At 58.9% G+C, this 19,522-nt stretch overlaps 2 protein-coding genes across 16 annotated transcripts in view; one reads left to right on the top strand and one right to left on the bottom strand.

The window, feature by feature from the left end:
• Positions 1 to 136: 136 nt before the first annotated feature.
• LOC101278959 (steroid 21-hydroxylase) lies at positions 137 to 5,910 on the top strand. Of its 5 annotated transcripts, none has more exons than XM_004286556.4 (10): positions 137 to 3,010; positions 3,097 to 3,186; positions 3,303 to 3,457; positions 3,543 to 3,638; positions 3,746 to 3,847; positions 3,949 to 4,035; positions 4,211 to 4,411; positions 4,673 to 4,851; positions 4,933 to 5,036; positions 5,128 to 5,910. In XM_004286556.4, exons 1-10 carry the CDS (start codon positions 2,797 to 2,799, stop codon positions 5,391 to 5,393), a joined length of 1,494 nt encoding a protein of 497 aa, XP_004286604.1. In that variant the 5' UTR covers positions 137 to 2,796; the 3' UTR covers positions 5,394 to 5,910. The 5 variants fall into 5 exon arrangements, with proteins under 5 accessions (XP_004286604.1, XP_033273852.1, XP_049549518.1 ...); XM_049693562.1 differs by having other exon boundaries at positions 2,922 to 3,010; positions 3,097 to 3,148; XM_033417961.2 differs by lacking the exon at positions 3,543 to 3,638.
• TNXB (tenascin XB) overlaps positions 5,421 to 19,522 on the bottom strand; it is a 60,747-nt gene continuing 46,645 nt past the window's right edge. For 4 of the 11 annotated variants that reach the window (XM_033417949.2, XM_049693552.1, XM_049693550.1 and 1 more), the window contains 19 exons: positions 16,915 to 17,247; positions 14,545 to 14,868; positions 13,835 to 14,155; positions 12,927 to 13,214; positions 12,285 to 12,563; positions 10,684 to 10,971; positions 9,354 to 9,677; positions 8,702 to 9,037; positions 8,296 to 8,418; positions 8,036 to 8,179; positions 7,723 to 7,842; positions 7,475 to 7,618; positions 7,254 to 7,384; positions 6,997 to 7,129; positions 6,751 to 6,902; positions 6,564 to 6,660; positions 6,311 to 6,472; positions 6,060 to 6,223; positions 5,421 to 5,712 (listed from right to left, as the gene is read on the bottom strand). In XM_033417949.2, coding sequence (XP_033273840.1) covers positions 5,611 to 5,712; positions 6,060 to 6,223; positions 6,311 to 6,472; positions 6,564 to 6,660; positions 6,751 to 6,902; positions 6,997 to 7,129; positions 7,254 to 7,384; positions 7,475 to 7,618; positions 7,723 to 7,842; positions 8,036 to 8,179; positions 8,296 to 8,418; positions 8,702 to 9,037; positions 9,354 to 9,677; positions 10,684 to 10,971; positions 12,285 to 12,563; positions 12,927 to 13,214; positions 13,835 to 14,155; positions 14,545 to 14,868; positions 16,915 to 17,247 — 3,965 coding nt within the window. In that variant the 3' untranslated portion in view covers positions 5,421 to 5,610. Of the gene's footprint in view, positions 5,713 to 6,059; positions 6,224 to 6,310; positions 6,473 to 6,563; positions 6,661 to 6,750; positions 6,903 to 6,996; positions 7,130 to 7,253; positions 7,385 to 7,474; positions 7,619 to 7,722; positions 7,843 to 8,035; positions 8,180 to 8,295; positions 8,419 to 8,701; positions 9,038 to 9,353; positions 9,678 to 10,683; positions 10,972 to 12,284; positions 12,564 to 12,926; positions 13,215 to 13,834; positions 14,156 to 14,544; positions 14,869 to 16,914; positions 17,248 to 19,055; positions 19,377 to 19,522 lie in introns of all 11 variants that reach the window. The other 7 variants (XM_049693549.1, XM_049693548.1, XM_049693554.1 and 4 more) reach the window with 4 other exon arrangements.

The following is a 19,522-nucleotide window of genomic DNA, read 5'->3' as shown; positions in this document are numbered from 1 at the left end:
GTGTCAGTGTGTAGCTCCAGCACTGAGACCGGCATCCCCGCTGCCCCTTCCAGGGTCTGGGGCGCCCAGGCCAGGGTTTGCATAATCTTAGGCTCTCAGAGCCTGGGTGACCCTTGCAGTGTCCAGCTCTGCCTGAATCCCCCCCCCGCCAGATGACCCCCTGGGAGCTCAGTCCCTCATAGTGACCACCCCAGGCAGATCACCCTGCACTCCGAGGATCCAGTGTCCACACCAGAGCCTCCCTTTCACGGTGCCTGCAGGGCGCTCCCCGCGCCCATACAACCCGTCACTGTGGCCTCAGGCGGGGCTGGCGCTCAGCCAGCACCTCAGCTCTTCTGCTTCGAGAGCAGCTATTCAGCTACACGTCTCCCAGTCTGTCCTCACGCAGTTGGCAGTTCTGGGGTCTTGCTTGTAGCTGAGACCTGGTCTGTTGAAAGCCCGTTTGACACTTGATCCCTTTATCAGCGGTATTAGGTAACTTTCCCAGAATTGTGCAATCCTCACATCTGATGATGTCTTCATCAAAAGGCCAACTGCTGTTCTACTGGGGTCAACCCTCCCCACCCGCCTGCCTAGCTCTCCCCCTTTGGCAGCACCCCTTGGGTCTGCAGGGCTGACCTAGAAATTCATCTAGAGAAATTTGCTGAGATCAGTTTTGATGAAAACTGAGACAGCTCAGCAGCCTGCCATTCAATCATTCAACAGAAATCTGTGGAACTCTCACTCCGTGCCATGCTCTGTGCCAGGCTCCCATCCTCTGTGAAAGGTGTGATGTCGGGAGCTACATGATCCTATGGGGCACATAGTTTGGGCATCTGACCCAGTCTGGGGGAATGTGAGAAGTGGGCAGGGGAGGCTTCCTGGAGGAGGTGACATCTAAGTGGGATTCTGAAGGCTGAGGAGTCAAGCAAAGAGAGTAGGGGTAGATGAGGGTATTTGAGGTAGAAGAAAGCATATAAAAGACCCAGAGGCTGGGGGCAGGACAGAGCACATTCGGGGGCACGGCGTGTCATTCATCATGTCTGGAATTTGGATTTGGAGGTGGTGTGGAAAAGATGGAGCTGGCAAGGTAAATGGTGTCAGTTTATGAAGGGACACTCACCGGCATGCCAGCATTCCAGGTCACTCTCCTTTTGAATGGATCCCCTCCTATTCCATGCAACTTCGAGAAGTTCTGACCTTCCCCAGTATTTCCGAGGCTTCCGAGGGCTGTTGTCTACGTGGCCTGGTCATTGCCCATCAGATCTCTCCCAAAAGCTGGTCAGCATGGTGGTGGCATAAACCCACCTATGAGAGCCAAAGAGTCAGCTATAGTTGTCAGCTATGAGGAGGTTGCCAGCTGTTGCTGCCCAATCCCAGAAGGCCCATGTTTTCTCCTTCCCAGTCCTGGGCGTGGATCCAGGCTGAGCCCGAGCCTCTCCATCGGGACCCCCAGAAGTTAACTCTTCAAGCTAGTGGGTAGCACAGCTGGAATCTCGACTCAGGCTCTCTGGTAGCACAGCCTCGCTCTGGTTAAAGCTCTGAGGTCGGTTCACAGAGCCAGGGAGGGGAATTGGGGGATGCGTGGACCGCAGGTCATCTGCCAGCCCTCACCCCATCCCCTAGGTGCCCCAACCTCTCATGGAGCCCCACCTCCCCTCTTTAGCATGACCTCTCCTAAGCCCCTCAACTGCCTCCTCACCCATAAAAGTGGCCCCTGATAGCCCTACTTGGTCCACTAGGACCCCACCCCTTGTGGCAACGGCTCCCAGAATAGGGCTGGACCCCTGATCCCAGCTGTGGCTATCAAGTTCCTTCCTGCGGACTTTGGAATCTATGGGGGGCATGTTCATTCATGCTGGGAAACCCCACTTGCCCTGGTGCTAAACCTGTAATCTGTGGACTCTAACCCGGAAGGCAGTCCTGTTCTGCCTGCACCTGGAAGCACAAGCAGCTTGACGGCAGAGTGGGAGGAGCAAAGAGTGAGGGAGCAGCCCCGTCTCTAGGGCTTCTTTGTTCCCTATCCCTGGCCTTCCAAGGCCAGCGAGGTCCCTTCTACTTTCCTGCTCTTGGGTTCCATGAGATACCCCTGTATTTGTATAACAATTCTTAATTTTGGCTCAAGCCAGCTCAAGTGGGTCTTTTGCTTGCAACCAAAGAGCATTAGGTACACGGTAAGAGCTCCAAATTAAGGGACCATTTACTTGTTCATCTTCAACTTTTGAGAGTGAAATGAGGCGCTGTTAGTGATTACACTGGGACTACAGGTATAAACTGGGATAACGCAGGCAAACCAGGACATCTGGTTCCCCTATCTGTAAGTGAAAAGAAAAACACACAGATCACTTTCATCTCCTTTTGTTCTTCAGGCAATCTGGGAGGGCGTATTAGGCGGGGGTTTTCATTTTTCTCTCTGAGACAAAGTCCGTGGCAGAAGCTGGTCCGAGGTGGCAGGGTTGGGGGGCGCGGTGGCGATCTGGAGAGGCTCAGGCCCAAGAGTGGACGTGTTTTCTTTCTTGCCTGGTTGATGTGGAGGCGGAAAGCTGATTCTGGCTGCTGAAGAAGGTCAGGGCTGTGTTTCCCTTCCTTTCTTCTTGATAGATGAATGGGAAAAGGCCTGCTCTTTGATATGTGGATTTTCGAAGGCCAAGAGGGTTGGTGCCATTCCAGGAATATACTATTTTGTGGGCGGGACAGTGGGCAAGGACCTGAGGGAAGGAGTCAAGGGAGGCCTCACAACAGCCCAAGTAGCCAGATGGCTGGAGGTCTCAAGAGCTCCAAGTGGCCAGGCTTGGGCCCCTGCCCGCATCTCCAGCCATGGTACTCGTAGGGCTGCTGCTGCTGCTGCTGCTGCTGCTGCCCTTGCTAGTCGGCACTCGCCTGCTGTGGGGCCAGTGGAAGCTCAGGAGCCTCCACCTCCCACCTCTTGTCCCCGGCTTCCTGCACCTGCTGCAGCCCAACCTCCCCGTCTATCTGCTTGGCCTGACTCAGAAACTCGGGCCCATCTACAGGCTCCGCCTCGGGCTGCAAGGTGAGCATCTGCTCCCTCCCTCACCCCACAGCGGTGTGGAGGTGGGGTCCTCTCCCTGCTGACACCCTGCTTTTCCTCTCCCCCAGATGTGGTGGTGCTGAACTCCAAGAGGACCATTGAGGAGGCCCTGATCAGGAAGTGGGTGGACTTTGCCGGCAGACCCCAGATACCATCCTGTAAGGGGTGGGGGGCATTTCTTGATGGAAGCGGCAGGGGCTATGGGAGGCAGGGAAGGTCAGGCCCGTGGCTTCCTTGGTCAGTTCGACCCCCTGCCCCCAACCCCTACTCACAGACCAGCTGGTATCTCAGCACTGCCAGGACATCTCACTGGGGGACTACTCCCTGCTCTGGAAGGCCCACAAGAAACTCACGCGCTCAGCCCTGCTGCTGGGCGTCCGCAGCTCCATGGAGCCCCGGGTGGAGCAGCTGACCCAGGAGTTCTGTGAGGTGAGGCTCGACTCCCACAGTTGGCCCAGGTCAGCTTCACCCCTCCCGGCAGCCTCCCTATTTAGTTCATGCTGCTTCTCCTCAGCGCATGAAAGCCCGGGCAGGTGCCCCCGTGACCATCCAGAAGGAATTCTCTCTCCTCACCTGCAGCATCATCTGTTACCTCACCTTTGGACACAAGGTCAAGGTTCTCTTGCCCTCACATAGGCTTGGGCCCCACCCCCCGCCCAGCCCCTCCCGTACCCTCTCCTGGTCCTGAACCGAAAGGATTCCCTCCTTTTCTGGCAGGAGGACACCTTAGTACATGCATTTCACGACTGTGTCCAGGACTTGATGAAAACCTGGGATCACTGGTCCATCCAAATTTTGGACATGGTTCCCTTTCTCAGGGTGAGGAGGTGAAGCCCCGACACACCTGGTCCTGGGAGACAGGGCGGAGGTGGGCAGAGGCTCCCTTCCCAGCGGCTAAGCTCTCTTGCTGTCTGCCCCAGTTCTTCCCCAACCCCGGGCTCCGGAGGCTGAAGCAGGCCATGGAGAACAGGGACCACATTGTAGAGAAGCAGCTGAGGCAGCACAAGGTGGGAACCGTGCATGCACCGGGCTCCTCCTCAGCTCACAGCAGTGATGCTACTGCCCCAGAGCTAGGCAGCTTCTTTGGCGCCCCACCAGTCCTGGACCTGCTGCCCCCTGCTGAACACTGCCCCCCGCCCCCCGAAGCCAGGCACTCAGGCTGGCTCCTCCTCCCCTCTCCAGGAGAGCATGGTGGCGGGCCAGTGGAGGGACATGACGGACTACATGCTCCAGGGGATGGGGAAGCAAAGAGTGGAAGAGGGCCCCGGGCAGCTCCTTGAAGGGCACGTGCATATGTCCGTGGTGGACCTTTTCATCGGTGGCACTGAGACCACAGCAAACACCCTTTCCTGGGCTGTGGCGTTCCTGCTTCACCACCCTGAGGTACGCCCTGGAGGCAGGCGAAAGGCTCCTTCCTGGCAGCTTGGCCAGGGCAGCGGAAACCCAGCTCGCTGAACCCGCCGCGGGCTGTGTTGGGAGGGGGGTTGGGGGGGAGTGAGTCTGGGGCGGGCTGGGAGGGGGTTCTCCTACTTGGCACAGAGTCTCCGATGAGCTGCTCCAGGGAGTGGTGGGAGGCTGGGCAGCCGTGGGTCGGCCAGCGGCAGGGCTTGGGCCCCGGACCTCGGGCTTGCCCCACTTTCCCAGATTCAGCGGCGACTGCAGGAGGAGTTGGATCGCGAGCTGGGCCCCGGAGCCTCGGGCTCCCGAGTCCCATACAAGGACCGCGCTCGGCTGCCCTTGCTCAACGCCACCATCGCTGAGGTGCTGCGCCTGCGGCCCGTCGTGCCCCTGGCCTTGCCGCACCGCGCCACGCGGGCTAGCAGGTGACTCCCGAGGGGGGAGGGCCGAATGGCAAAGGCCCCAGCGGGGTCCTGGCGGGCCTCTAACTTAACCCTACCCCTCAGCATCTTTGGCTACGACATCCCCGAGGGCATGGTTGTCATCCCCAACCTCCAAGGTGCCCACCTGGACGAGACCGTGTGGGAGCGGCCGCATGAGTTCCGGCCCGGTGCGTGGCGGGGCGGGTGCCCGCGGCGCGGGGGCGGCGGAGGCCGAGTGCAGGCGGCCGCTGAACTGCAGGTCCGTCCTTCCGCCCGCAGACCGCTTCCTGGACGCGGGCGCGAACCCCAGCGCGCTGGCCTTTGGCTGCGGGGCGCGCGTGTGCCTGGGCGAGCCGCTGGCGCGCCTCGAGCTCTTCGTGGTGCTGGGGCAACTGCTGCAGGCCTTCACGCTGCTGTCGCCCGCGGGCGCCCTGCCCTCGCTGCAGCCCCATCCCTACTGCGGCGTCAACCTCAAGATTCAGCCTTTCCAGGTGCGGCTGCAGCCCCGGGGCGGCGGAGGCCGGGGCGTGCGCGAGCGCCAATGACCAGTGACGGAGCCCGGACTCACTGGCCTCGGTTTCTCCTTTTATTGCTCCCGTACAAACCCCTTCCCTCCCCCCTGTAAACATGGTGCTGTGAGATCGCGGGTGGAGAAGGCTTCCTCCGGTGTTTGGATGGTGAAGGTGGCCCTCGGCTCTTCTCTGAGCGCAACCCCTCAGTGCTCGGCAGTCATAGTAGGGCGCTGGAGGGGTGAGCAGCGGCTCAGCCTCCCCTGCCCGGGGGCCGGTAGCTTCTTGGTCTCAGCTTCATTTCCGTGAAGGGCACGGAGAAGTCAAAGCCCTTCCAGTAGTACCAGCTCACTCCCTGGGAAGGGGTTGTCGAGAGAGAGAGTCAAAGCCTGACATCCCATCTGCTCCCATCTCTGCTCCCCTCTGGCGAGATGGTTCCCACAAATCCATCAAGGATCCTCCCTCCCTTTATCCTTCTTAAACCCTCAATTACAAAGGACTGAGGCTGAATCCTGAGCTGTCCCTTTACATCCAATAAATCATCTCCTCGAGAAAACTTGCAGAGACTGGCATTACTGTTCCATTTCACAGACAAGGGCCCTGGGGCGCTGAGCGGCTCAGTAACTTGTCTTGTCACACTGTGCGTCACAAACACCCACGTGGGCTGAGCCCCCGCTCCGTGCTGCCTCCTGGACCTCTCACCTGGTGGTCCACTGTGCTCCCGTAGAGCCCGTTGAGGTTGGCATAGTGGCAGTTCTTATACCACCAGGCCCCTCGGTAAGAGACGGCACAGGAGATGAGCAAGTTGTTGGGGTCTCGGTCACGGGCAGAGAAGACACTGCCGCTGTGGTAGCTCATGGAGTCCCCTGGGCAGGGCGTGGAAGGCGCAGTGAGGGCCTCTCCTCCCCATTCCCACCCCGTCCCTGCCCCCCACCCCCAGGCCCACCCCTCACCTGCAGTGCCGTGGTAGCCTTCCAGGTGGAGGCGGTAGTACTCATCGGCCGAGTCTACTTGGAAGGAGTCGTACTGGGCAAACACGGCCTCGTCCCCATCCCGCAGGTCCACGCGCAAGGAGTAGTCGCCGGCTTTGGTCAGGCTGTGCAGGGCGTCGTTGCCTGGGGGTGGGGAATGTGTGCTCATCGGGGTCCTTGTGTCCACAGGGCCCCCATCCCTTCCCTGGTCCCGCAATCCCTATGAGGCACTAACCCAGCCAGAACTCCTCGGAGATGTTCCCAAAGCCACGGGCATAGTCCTCCCAGTCTCTCCAGAAGTCAGTTTTTCCATCCATGCGGCGCTGGAACACCTGGAAGCAGGTGGGGGCACCATCAGCCTATGGCCCCGGGCACAGCCACCCTGCCCTGTGCAGACCCCTGGGCTTCTGACTGCCACCCACCAGCCAGCCACCCCCATCGGTCTCCATGTCACAAAAGACGTTCAGGGGCCGCTCGCGGTTGCCGTTGAGGAAGATGGTGGTGGTCCTTGAGGTGCTGACCCCGTTCTGCATCTCCTCCCCACAGTCCCGCGGGAAGGGGATCCGAAGTCCACCTGGGCAGAGGAGAGTGAGGGTCCAGTCCTTCTTCCAGATTCTAGACACCCACTACACACTCAGCCCCAACCTCGGGTCCCAGCGCCTGAGTACCAGTGGTGAAGGAAGTGGACACGGGGGGAGTGAAGCTGCGGTCCCACATGGCCCGGAGCCACGCGCTATAGAGGGTGGAGGGAAAGAGGCCGTGAAGCTGATGAGAGGTGACCCCTCCTGGGAGCAGGATCTCCTGTGGAACAGACAAGGGGCAGGTCAGGGGAGAGAGAGGTGGGCCCCACCCGGGAGGCAGAGGCAGCACTTCCCGGACTGGAGCCCAGGGAGGGAGCTGGCCAGAGTGGCAGGGGTGAGGGCACCTGGGTCTGTCCACCAGGGGTGTTGAAGCTGAGCAGGTAGCCAGTTGGGGGGACTTGGGGTGCGGTCCAAGTGAGCAGGGCTGTGCGGGGGGTCACCTCCTTGGCCTCCAAGTCCTGGGGGGCCTCCAACCCTGGGAGGGGGAGGAAGAGAAGATGGAGATGAGGCCCATCCTGGCGCTCTCACTTCTTCCCTGCCCCCCAAAGCACCTCACAGACCGTACCTGTGGTGAAGGTGATGCTGGCTGGGGAGGTGAGGTTGGGGCCCCGAAGGCCATGCAGGGTCGCCGTGTAGTTGGTGTGGAGCACAAGGCCTTGCAGGGGGTAGTCCACGGCGTTGCCAGGGGCTGAGTCCTGTAGCGAGGGGGCTGGGAGGGCGGGTGCGGCATCAGCGGCTGCCCTGCCGGAGCCCAGCCTGCCCTCTGCTCTCCCACCCTGACCAGTCCCCTCCAGAGGCCTCAGCCCTGCTCACCTCCTGGGGCTGTGACCTTGATGTCATAGGTATCCACCGGGGCCTGGGGGGGCTGCCAGAGCAGCAGGGCGGATCCTTCCGTCAAGTTCAGTGCACGCAGCTGGGTGGGGCCGTCAGGAACTGGGAGGAGGGAGGGGGCCCAGAGCTGTTCCCTGCTGCTCTCCCCACTCCTCGCCTTCCCAAACTCTGCTGGACCTCTCGTCTGCCATTGGCGCCTCCAACATCCCCTTTCCCTTTCCCCGTTCACTCTCAACTCCCACCCGTGCCCGCATTTTCTCCCGCTACTTCCTGCCCGGGTCCCGGACTGTCTCACCTGTGGTAAGGAAACCTGTGAGAGGCTCACTCTCCTCAAAGCCACGGACGGAGACCACGGTCACATCGTAGCGAGCGCCTGGGACGAGCCCCTCGAGTTTCTGGGTCCGGGCTCGGCCATCCACCTGGACACTCTGTGGCTCCCCTGAAAACACACTGGGCTGGGGAGGCGGCCAGGGAAGCAAGGAGGAGCTGCAGGGTGGGCAGAGCGCAGGGCGCAGGAGGAATGGGGCAAGTGACACACGGGCAAGAGGGTATCACCTCCATCTGCCAGCTGGTAGGAGACTTTGAAGCTGTCCACTCTGGACGGCGGGGGCATCCAGCTGACCTTGGCTGACGTCTCCCCGATCTCGCTGAACTGGAGGTCACGGGGGCGCTCCAGAGCTGACGGGACAGATGTGCCAAGGAATCATGGTGAGGGCAGAGGGCAGGGAGGCTCCTGCCCCGGGCTTCCCACCCTCCTCTTCTCCCTGGGCCCCACGGCCTCCGGATGTGCTCACCACCCCGCCTTTCCTCTAGGCCTAGAGATGGAAGCCGCTCCGCAGACTCCAAGTTCGTCGCCACTCACCAACTTCCCCTCTGGCTGAGGCACTAGGTGCCACCCTAGGGAGTACAGAGACCCCCTACTTTGGGGCAGCATGTGTATGTGCCCAGCATGGGGCCTTACCTGGGCTGAGGGTCCGGGCTGTGCCCTGGATGCCGTCGGCCTTGTGAGGCCCGCGCAGCCCATACAGCGTAAGGGTGTACAGGGTCCCTGGACTCAGGTCCCAGAGCATGGCCGAGCGCCGTGTCCCTGGCACCGTCAGCTCCCGCTGCAGCGGGGGACGTGGATGCAGCTCCAGGGTGCTCAGTGACGGGACCCCAAAGCGGAGCAGGAAGGAGTCAAAGGCCTTGGGTGGGGCCTCCCAGCTGAGCCGCAGTGAATTGGTGGTGACATCAGTCACCGACAGGTGGGACAGGCGGGGCCCTGGCTCTCCGGGGGTCTGCCCAGCAGGAGCTGGCCCTGCAGAGTGGGTGAAAGAAGGCTTTGGAGACTGAAGCACACCAGCCAGGCGACCTGGTGCTAGATCCCTTCCACCACCCCACCCTGGCGCTCATTTCCTCATCTGCAAAATGGAGCTAACGAGGGGCTGGCATCCACGGCTCGGACATAGTGACGACATGTATGTGTGGAGCCGAAGGCTGTGCACGCGCCCCTTCCTCCCTCCGTGGCGCCCTCGCGGTGTTCCTTCCCCATGGTCACCGCTTCTGGGTGCCCCCTTTCGCCTCTTCAGTCCCAGACCAGAGGCAGGCAAGGCCAGGCCCTACCCTGACGGTACCTGTGGTGCCCTCGGCTGAGACGGGCCCCAGGCGCTTCCCTTCACGCAAGCCGTAGAGGAAGAACTTGTAGGAGGTGCTGGGCTCCAGGCCTGACACGAGGACCTTGTTCTGGTCGCCACCCACGAGCAAGGCCTGGGGCTCCCCACCTGTGCTCTGATACTGGACCACGAAGGAGTCAAAGGGGCCCTGGGCCACGCTCCATGAGAGGCGCAGGGAGTCCGGGGACACGTCCTTCACTGCCAGTGCCCCTAGGCGGGGCCCTTCAGAGGGCTCGGGGGCCTCCGTGGCCAGGTGCGAGGGTGCTGGCATGTCCTCTTCTGGGGCTGCGTGGGAGAAGCCCAGAGAGAAGCTGAGCGGGGCTGGGGGGGGGCGGGGCCCTCCCACTCCATCTCACCCTCCAGAGAGGTGATCGGGGCTGGCCGAGGCAGGGGACCTCACGGTCCCGGCCACGGCAGCGTGGAGAGAAGACAGGGACTGAGGCTCTCCTAGCATCTTCCTTCTCTTGAATCTGCCACAACTCTGCTTGGGCACTGACTCCTGCCGCCCCTCGGCCTCTCTTGAGTGCCAGCCCAGTGGCCCCATGACCTCTCTGTGGGGCTCCTTTGCTGTCTGAATCCGGTGCTTGCTTTCTCCGTCTTCACCCTGATGTCTGAGTGCGCCCCACTCTAGATGTCTGCGCGGGCCCTGTTCCCTCTCAACCTGCCAGGGCGCCTGGTGCCATGGCTTGAGGCAGGACTAACTCAGTCCCTCCCTGAGCTCAGGGCACGTGGTCCTCCCTGCTGAGAAGAGCTGAGGATGGAACTGGCTGGTGAACTCGAAGGGCGCATCCCGCCAGCCAGGTCGGCCCCGCCACCACCAGGCTGATTTGAGGTGGGTGTTAGGAAATCTGGAAGGGGAACTCCATCAGTGCAGCCACTCCTGTTGGTTTCTATGACCCTGGCCTGCTTTGTTTTCCAGTAATTTTCCATTTGAGAAAATGCTCCTGACTCATCCACGGGAGGGGGTTTGCCCTCATCTGGGCAAGGCCAGCATGCCAGGAAGTAAGAGCCGCCCCAGTAGAGTAATGGGGAGCAGCTGGCAGCACTGGGGCTGGGTGGGGGTCGCAGATTAGGGACCACTGCCAGGGCTTTGCCTTGCCACCTGTCCTGGCTCCTGCTTCGGACTGACCCCTCGATCACGCTGGTTCCGAGGCTCTTCCTCCCCTGAGCCCCGTGCAGGGCCCCCTTACCGCTCTACCTCGCCCACTCGTGCCAGGCCTTCAGCACAGAGGTGTGAGGACACCCACTCAGGCCGGCTGGCTAGGACCAAGCAGGACAGCCTCCTGCTCACCTGTCATTCCCAGGACAGAGACGGGGCCCAGGTGCTGTCCTCTGAGGAGCCCATAGAGCAGAAACTTGTATTTCCTGCCAGGCTCCAGGCCCTCTATGGTGACCTCCCGCTGGTCTGCGGCCACAGGCACCGCCGAGGGCTGCCCGTCTGTGTCCCTGTACTGGACCACAAAGGAGTCAAAGGGGCCCTGGGCCACTGTCCACAAGAGGCGCAGAGAATCCGAGGTCTCATCTGTCACTGTCAGCTCCCCCAGGCGGGGTGGGCGCTGCCGCTCCTTCTTCAGGGGAGCTGTAGGGAGAGCGGGGGCGAGGGAGAAAACCTAGTTAAGAGCTGCCTTTACCTCAGCCCCGGCAGCTTCTGGGGGGAGGGAGGGTCAGCCACCTGGGGAGACAGGCAGGCTGCTGCAGCCCTGCCTTGTACGAAGGAGCCCAGTTTCCTCCTCTGGAGGCCGCTGCCCAGACTCCTTCCTGCCCCCACTCCCCCACTCTGAGATCAGCGTGCAGAAAATGCATAAAAGAGCACCTCATGAGAGAGCTGCGGCTGGGATTGCAGGAAGGGCCTCAGTTTCCCTCTGACCCCCAGTCCCCCAGAGCAGGAGTGTGGCCAGAGCTGAGAAAGGCTCCCAGAGGGTGTCTGGGTTGTCAGGGAGATGCCCCCAAATAGTCAGAGCTGGGCGGGACAGCCAGCCAAGCTCACGGGCTCCCATTGCCCAGGCATAAACTCACCCTCACTCACCATCAGCCTGGGCCCGCCTTTCCACCTGCTTCCCCAGCTCTGCACTCACAGCACTAGACCAGGGCGGCTGGGTCGGGCAGGGGGAGAAGCCAGGGGCAGAGCTGAGCGGACAAAGGGCAGAGCAGAGCACAAAAGAGACTTGTCTAGGTGGGTGTGGGTACTGACTGATGGGGGTTGGAGAAGCCTGTATCCAGTCTCCACAATGAAGGTCTGGGGAAGAGAATTACGGAGCCTGAGAGCCCCAGGCCCCAGCTGGCTGTGCGCCCCATCCTTGTCTGGCCAGGGTGACTCATGGTCCTGGAGGTGGGGTAAGGGTCAGTGACCCACCTCCATCCCTTCCTCGGGGGCTGAGTATTGGGCACAAGACACCAGATTTTTCCATAGTCTTTTTGCAGCCAAACCCTCCCATATTTTCCACTTCTTGCCATAGGGCTGGAATGAAGGGAGGAAGATGTGAACATTTATTGAACCCCAGCAGATTTTAGTCATAACCGTCATGCAGGTGTGGAAACTGAGGTTCAAGGAAAAGAAGTGGCCTGCTGAAGGCCACACAGCTGGCGGTCAGAATTTGAACACAGGCCTGCTTGGCTCCAAAGTCTGAGTTCTTCTTATTATACTGCTAATCAGTGAATGAAGGAAATAAATGCTTGGAACAGTGCCTGGCATTCAGCAGGGACTCAATAAATATTTGCCTTTCGTGTCAGGATTGTCATGCCAAGGCTGAAGGGAGGAGAATAAACTTTGCGGGAAGGCCCCGGGGCCAACTCTGGGGGCTCAGATGAAAGGAAGCTCTGGAAAAAGGCGGGGGGGGGGGGGGGGGGGGGGCGGGGCGCGGGGAGTGGGGTGGAGGCAGGGCCAGGGCTCACCCGTGCTGCCTTCAGCAGAGATGGGGCCCAGTCGTTTCCTGCCTCCCAGCCCATAGAGCAGAAACTTGTATTTGCTATTGGGCTCCAGGCCGGGGATGGTGATCTCGCGCTGGTCTGAGGCCACAGGCACCACGTGGGGCTGCCCGTCCCTGTCCTTGTACTGAAGCACGAAGGAGTCAAATTCGCCCTCGGGGACCGTCCAGGAGAGGCCCATGGAGTCTGGGGTCACGTCCGTCACTGTCAGCTCCCCCAGGCGGAGAGAAGGTTTAGTGTCTGGGACTGGAAAAGAGAGAGGTGCATGGAACGTGACAGAAATGAAGCCGACAGAGCCTCCTCGGGGCGCTAGGGCTCTGGGAGCTGGTTCTGGGTGCTGGGAGGGGGTGACCAGGTCACATGTCAGGAAGAGGGAAGGCAGAGGAGTAGGGATAAAAGAGGAGCCAGGCAAGAAAGCACGTGTCCCTCGGGATGTAGGAGGAGTAGGATGGGAATGAGGGGGTAACGGGGTACTCAGGACCTGGATTTCACTGGACCCAGTAAATAAATGGGTCTGGAGTGTGGAGCACAGAAACGTGAAATTCCACAAGGGAGTGGAGGATGGGCAGGGGGCTCCAGGGTTAAAGGCGGCCTCCAGCCCTCACTCACGGGTCTTTGCGTCTGCAGAGACTGGACCGTGTTGTTTCTCATCCTGGAGTCCGAAGAGTAGGAACTTGTACTTGTGGCCCGGGGCCAGACCCGAAACCGAGACCTCTCGGAGGTGTCCACCCACGGGCACTGCCTGGGGCTGCCCCTGCACATCCTTGTATCGGACCAGGAAGGAGTCGAAGGGGCCCTGGTCCACTGTCCAGGACAGGTGCACTGTGTCTGAGGTCACGGCTGCCACAGCCAGCTCCCCCAGGCGGGGTGCCACGGGGGGCTCTGTGTTCAGGGAGGCTGGAACAGAGCAGAGGAGGCTGTGGTCAATGGCAGGACCCTGGGCCAGAGAGGGAGGGCTGTTCCCTGGCTATGAAATGAACATTTGTAGCAAACTCTTATAACTGCTTAACACGTCCCAGGCATTGCTGTAAGCAGTTCACAAACAGTACCCTTAATCCTCACACAACAGATGAAGTAGATGCTTTTATCCTTATCACCCTCATTTGACGGGCATCTGCGGCACAGAGAGGTTAAGAAACATTTGAAAATCACACAGCGTCTTAGAGCAGGATTCAAACCTAGAGAACCTGATTCTGTAGCCATGCTCCGAGCCACTAAAATGCTTGGTTAGGGAGACTGAGGAAGCCACACGTGAACAACTGAGCGAGCTTGAGCTGCCAGATCAAGAAGACAGGAAGAAAGCTGAAACGTATGAGGCACAGGCTACTTGCCCAGCTGACCCTGAACACACTGTCCATCAGCCGCCACTCAATTCAAGGATGAGGCGGGATCGTCAGCACCACGTGAGAAAAGAAAGGGACCCAGAGGCCCATCTGTGAGGAGTGCTGAGATCCAAAGGGAAAAACAAGAGAGCAACAGAGGGAAACCTGGGAGTCAGGGCCTGCCCCCTCACTCACCGGTCACGCCCACGGTGGACACGGGGCCCACACGCCGCCCCCCGTGCAGGCCGTACAGGTGCATCTTGTACTTGCGCCCGGGCTCCAGGCCCCCAGCGGTCACCTCACTCTCCTCGCCCCCGACACGCACCACCTGGGGCCCGTCCCTGCCCTTGTACTGGATGGTGAAGGAGTCGAAGTGGCCCTGGGGGACGGTCCAGGAGAGGCTCAGCGAGTCCGGGGAGGATCCTGTCACCGTCAGCTCCCCCAGGAGGGGCTCCTCGGGGGCCTCCGAGGCCTCTGTGCTGGGTTCTGTGGGGCTGGGGGTGTCTTCCTCTGCAGCTGAGAAGGAGAGCACAGAGAGGGTGAGGCAGGGTCCCAGGTGATGTCCTTGGGTCTCCCCCCAAGGCTTGGCCCCAGCTCCGGGCCCTGAAGTCAGTTCAGAGAAGCCCGTCCTTGGGGCTGGGTGGTCCTGTTCAGCTGACATCTCATAAACATGCCTGGAGCCTCCAGGGTCAGCTGTGGGGGACCAGGGCAGCCACCAGCATGGCTCACAGAGGCCCTTCCCTGCCCAGGGGGACACACTGGTCCTCAGGGAGCCTGGAGGAGGCACACAGGGCACCATGGCTCAGCCTCGAGTAGAGGGGCTTCCTGCACCCCACTCACCCATCACCTGAGAGAGGGTGATCCTCCCACGAGGTCCCACCCTAGGGCTTCCACCGTCCACTCACTTGTCACCCCGATGACAGAGACGGGGCCCATGCGCTGGCTGTCATGGAAGCCATACAGGTTCATCTTGTACTTCTGGTCTGGCTCCAGGCCCGAGATGGTGACCCCATCCTGGTGCCCTGGCACCCTCACTGCCTTGGGCTGCCCGTCCCCATTCTTGTACTGGATCAGGAAGTGGTCAAACTGGCCCTCGGGGATGGTCCAGGAGAGGCTCAGGGATTCGGGGGTGGCGCCTGTCACTGCCAGCTCCCCCAGGTGCGGCTTGACGGGCGGCTCGGGGGGCGCAGTGGACGGGGCTTGTGTGGTCATGGCTTTGTTGTCTGGATCTGGACAGAGACATACAAGACAGGTGAGGTCTCCACAGTCCTCAGTTCAGCATATAAAGTGGTGTATTACAAAATTAAAATAACAAGGAACAGGATGTGTCCACAGTAGCTCTAACTCTTATTCTTTCTGCTCCCTATATCGGCCTTCCTGTCACCTTACCCTCATCCGCCCTGCCCTCACCCCCTACCTACCAGCACCCCTCCTAGGACACAGGCTCACATGGCCACTGTGCTCTGGGCCTCCCTCCACTGGGGTCTCGTTGGCATCTTACTGCCTTTGGCTAATGTCTTGCCTCCCAAACAGCTCAGAACCCCTGCCCCACTTCTCCAGTCAGAAACCTGGAGTCTTCCTGGATCTGTTCCTGTCCCCAGCTGCCATCAGACTTAGAGCGTCCAATTCTCTCTCCCAAGTTCCTCCTGTGTCTCCTCACTCCCCACACCTGCAGCCCCACCGTCCCTGTCTGGGCCGCCCTTACCTGTCACCTGGGTTATCACCTCCCCATGGGTCTCTCTGCCTCCCTCCTCCATCTGTTCTTCACAGGAAGCCAGAATGAGCCTTTAGATGCACATCTGATGGTGTCAGTCTCAGCTTAAAACTGTGCGGCAACCCTCTTTATCCCCTGGAGAAATCCCTGGCTTCCTGAGCTCTCCACCCCTATCTCTTCCTACCTCTCCACCCCCATCGCAAGACTATCTCCCCCACTCAGAGGATTTTGCACAAAATCCCCTCATGTGCCGTGATGTTCCTAGTTTCCAGGCTTTGTACCAGCTGTGATGTTGATCTGATGCACCCTTCGTCTTATCTCTAGGTGTCACCAAGCAACGCCTGCCCGACCTCAGGTCTCAGCTGTCCCGTGGGAACCCGTGGGCAGGCAGGTGGGCGTAGGCATCGCTGCCCAGTCTTGGTCTGGCCGCGGGGCTTCCTGTCATATACACATCCCCCTTTGCTCCATTTGCTGGTTCACAGCCTGTCTGTGAGCCCCAAAGGTTAAGAACTGGTTTCTCCGCCGTATCCAAGGTTTCTCTCAGTGAACTTCCTCAGTATTTGGCTCAGGCCACGCACATCTTTGTTGAACCATAGGCGTCATAAGTCTGTTAATACCCAAACGATGAGGCTAGGGGGCGTTTCAGTCAAGACACTGCATTCTGAGCATGCTCTGTCTTCCTCCACAGCCTCCAGTCAACTACACAGAGGCTGAGCCTCTGAGAGGACTCAGGGATGCAAGTATGATTCTGTTCAATAGATTCTAAGAAAGTGTCCAGTTCCTTTGCTGTGAGGAGTTTTAGCAGTGTGGACCAGCAGCATCAGCATCATGGAGGATTTTATTTGCTTTTTTTTTTTTTTTTTTTTGCGGTACGTGGGCCTCTCACTGTTGTGGCCTCTCCCGTTGCGAAGCACAGGCTCCGGACGCGCAGGCTCAGCAGCCACGGCTCACAGGCCCAGCCACTCCGTGGCATGTGGGATCCTCCCGGACCGGGGCACGAACCCACGTCCCCTGCATCGGCAGGCGGACTCTCAACCACTGCGCCACCAGGGAAGCCCCTATTTGCTTTTTTTTTTGGCTGCATCAGGTCTTAGCTCTGGCACGTGGGATCTTGTTGTGGCATGTGGCATCTTTCATTGTGGCACACGGGCTTCTCTCTCTAGTTGTGGTGCGTGGCCTCAGTAGTTGTGGCACGCGAGCTCTCTAGTTGTGGCTCGTGTGCTCGGTAGTTGCAGCGCGTGGGCTTAGTTGCCCTGTGGCATGTGGGATCTTAGTTCCCCAACCAGGGATTGAACCTGCGCCCCTTGCATTGGAAGACAGATTCTTAACCACCAGACCACCAAGGAAGTCCCTCATGGAAGATTTTAGAAATGCAGAATCTCTGGCCCCAGCCCAAATCTGAATCTGAATCTGCCCTTTAACAAGATCCCCAGGCCATCTGATGTCCTAAAGAAGAATTGCTGTCTAGAATATTTATGTTTTCACAAAGATGGTAATAAAGGGAAACTCTTCCAGGACCTGGCTTCCCCACCCTGCATCCCACTCCCCCAAATTCACTTACCAGTCATGCCCACGGTGGACACGGGGCCCACACGCCGCCCCCCGTGCAGGCCATACAGGTGCATCTTGTACCTGCTCCCGGGCTCCAGGCCCTCAATGGTCACCTCACTCTCTTCGCCACCGACACGCACCACCTGGGGCCGCCCATCCTTATCCTTGTACTGGACGGTGAAGGAGTTGAAGCGGCCCTGGGGGACGGTCCAGGAGAGGCTCAGCGAGTCCGGGGAAGATCCTGTCACCGTCAGTTCCCCCAGGAGAGGCTCTTTGGGGGGCTCCGGGGCCTCTGTGCTGGGTTCTGTGGGGCTGGGGGTCTCCTCCACAACCTCCTGGAGGGCTGAGAAGAGAGATTGGGGGCAGAGGCTTAGATGGTGACTTGCCCTGATTGCATCCAGCAGGGTACTCCTCAGGCTGCAGGGCTGGAGGCTGGCTCAGCCTCTGGGTGCGCCATTTGGTGACTGCATGCTAGAGAGACTGCGATGGGCTTGACCCCATCTCATACTGGCTGGCAGGCACCATGAACCTTCAGAAGGCAATTCGGACATACACGTCAGGAGCCCAAATACTGCTCATTTCCTTCGACCCAATAATCTCATTTCTGGGCAGCTATCCTAAGAAAATTATTAAAAAGCAGGAGAAGTTGTATCACAGGAGTTCATTTTGGGATTAGTCATGACAGCGAGATGTGTCAGGGCCCCAGAGGAGCCGCAGAAGAAGATTAATTTCGTTAGGGCACTCTCACCACAGAGCGTCCAATAACCATTCAAATGATGATTACTGCAGCTGTGCGGCCACAGGGTAAATGCTCTCAGTGTGACTCGCGTATGAAAAAAGGAAGAGCCAAGAATTACATGAACATTCTGCCACCTTAAAACACGCGCAGCATGGAAAATGCAGAAAGAGAGGATGTGTTACGTACATTGCTATGAATGGTGGTTCTTGGGTCAGAAGGTGGTCCGGTAAGAGATTTTTTCCCCTACTTTCCAAACTTTCCATCATGTTGCTATATTCTTTTCACAGAAAAATACAGACTTAAAAAGAAATCCTGAGTTATAAAAATTAGTGAGTCGGTGGAGGATGTGGATGGGGACATGGGTCCCTCTGTACTTCGCATGTGCTTGTGATTTGCATGATAGAGGGTTCCTCTGTCTGGAGTATCTTCAGGGGAGGAGAGTGAACCTCCCAGAGGCAGCGATGCCCCCAGCAAAAGACTGACTCACAGAGGGGCTGTGTTCTTCCACATGCAGAGGAACTCTGGTGAAATACTGTCACAAGGCATAAGAATCTGGCTGACAGTGACTTAGAGAAGCCAGCCTGACTGCAATTTTGGAATTTAATTCACCTTGTGATTTTTTTCTCCTAATTTCTTAGAGACTAGAAATTGTAACTTTTTCATAATCAGAAATAAGTTGCAAGAATGATGAGGGGGAAAGACAGAAGGAATACAAGAGAGGAGAAGACATTTTGAAAAATTTTTTTTCCTGATTATAAAAGAAACGCTTGTCATTTAAGAAAATGTAAACGACACATAATGGAATAAAACAGAAACAAAAGTCCTGGGACATTCTATCCTGTCTCACAAACCATGCATCCCACGGGCGTTTCCTTCCAGTTGTCTTACCACGCAAGTTATTTTCAGGTGGTTGTGATTAGCCTCCTTACAAAAATTTTAAACTCTTTCTTTATTGTAATAATATAAAGTAATTGTCTTATGTTGAAACATTTCAATGATGCCATAGTAGGTCATTTTAGAGATGTTGTCTAATTACTTAATCATCTCAATGTGGTTCGATGTTGGGTTGTTTTTTCTTCCTTTTTTTTTGTTTATAACAAAGAATGCTGTGATTTGTATTTAAGATGGAAAGAAAAGAAAACTCTAGTAACGTCATGCTTGGCCTGTGCCTGACACATTTCACCCTTGGAGGGAGCCAGTGACTGACCATCAGAGGAGGCCACATTACTGTGAACAAGGAGGCTGTAGGTTGTCAAAGGCCAGGGCACTACACACGGGTCATGGCCCAGGGCCATGGAGGGAGGACATAAAAGGGGACCAAAGGCTGGTGAAAGAGCAGAACAGTCAACCAGCTCACCCATGAGGAAAAGGTAGCTCTCCCCCAAGACCGCCTGAGCCCCGCCCTCACTCACCGGTCACACCCACGGTGGACACGGGGCCCACACGCCGCCCCCCGTGCAGGCCGTACAGGTGCATCTTGTACTTGCGCCCGGGCTCCAGGCCCCCAGCGGTCACCTCACTCTCCTCGCCCCCGACACGCACCACCTGGGGCCCGTCCCTGCCCTTGTACTGGATGGCGAAGGAGTCGAAGTGGCCCTGGGGGACGGTCCAGGAGAGGCTCAGCGAGTCCGGGGAGGATCCTGTCACCGTCAGCTCCCCCAGGAGGGGCTCCTCGGGGGCCTCCGAGGCCTCTGTGCTGGGTTCTGTGGGGCTGGGGGTGTCTTCCTCTGCAGCTGAGAAGGAGAGACACAGAGAGGGTGAGGCAGGGTCCCAGGTGATGTCCTTGGGTCTCCTCCCAAGCCTTGGCCCCGGCTCCGGGCCCTGAAGTCAGTTCAGAGAAGCCCGTCCTTGGGGCTGGGTGGTCCTGTTCAGCTGACAT

This window comes from Orcinus orca, chromosome 10, assembly GCF_937001465.1.
Source record: "Orcinus orca chromosome 10, mOrcOrc1.1, whole genome shotgun sequence".
In the NCBI taxonomy this organism is placed as follows: Eukaryota; Metazoa; Chordata; class Mammalia; order Artiodactyla; family Delphinidae; genus Orcinus; species Orcinus orca.
Note: the sequence above shows the minus strand (reverse complement) of the source record. Positions and strands in the feature narration are given on the sequence as shown.

Excerpts from the sequence above, each read along its gene's own strand:
- LOC101278959 (XM_004286556.4), top strand. The coding sequence starts at position 2,797 with ATGGTACTCGTAGGGCTGCTGCTGCTGCTGCTGCTGCTGCTGCCCTTG. Across the intron at positions 3,187-3,302 it reads CAGACCCCAGATACCATCCT|ACCAGCTGGTATCTCAGCAC; the intron begins GTAAGGGGTGGG and ends CCCTACTCACAG. Across the intron at positions 4,852-4,932 it reads CGCGCCACGCGGGCTAGCAG|CATCTTTGGCTACGACATCC; the intron begins GTGACTCCCGAG and ends CCTACCCCTCAG.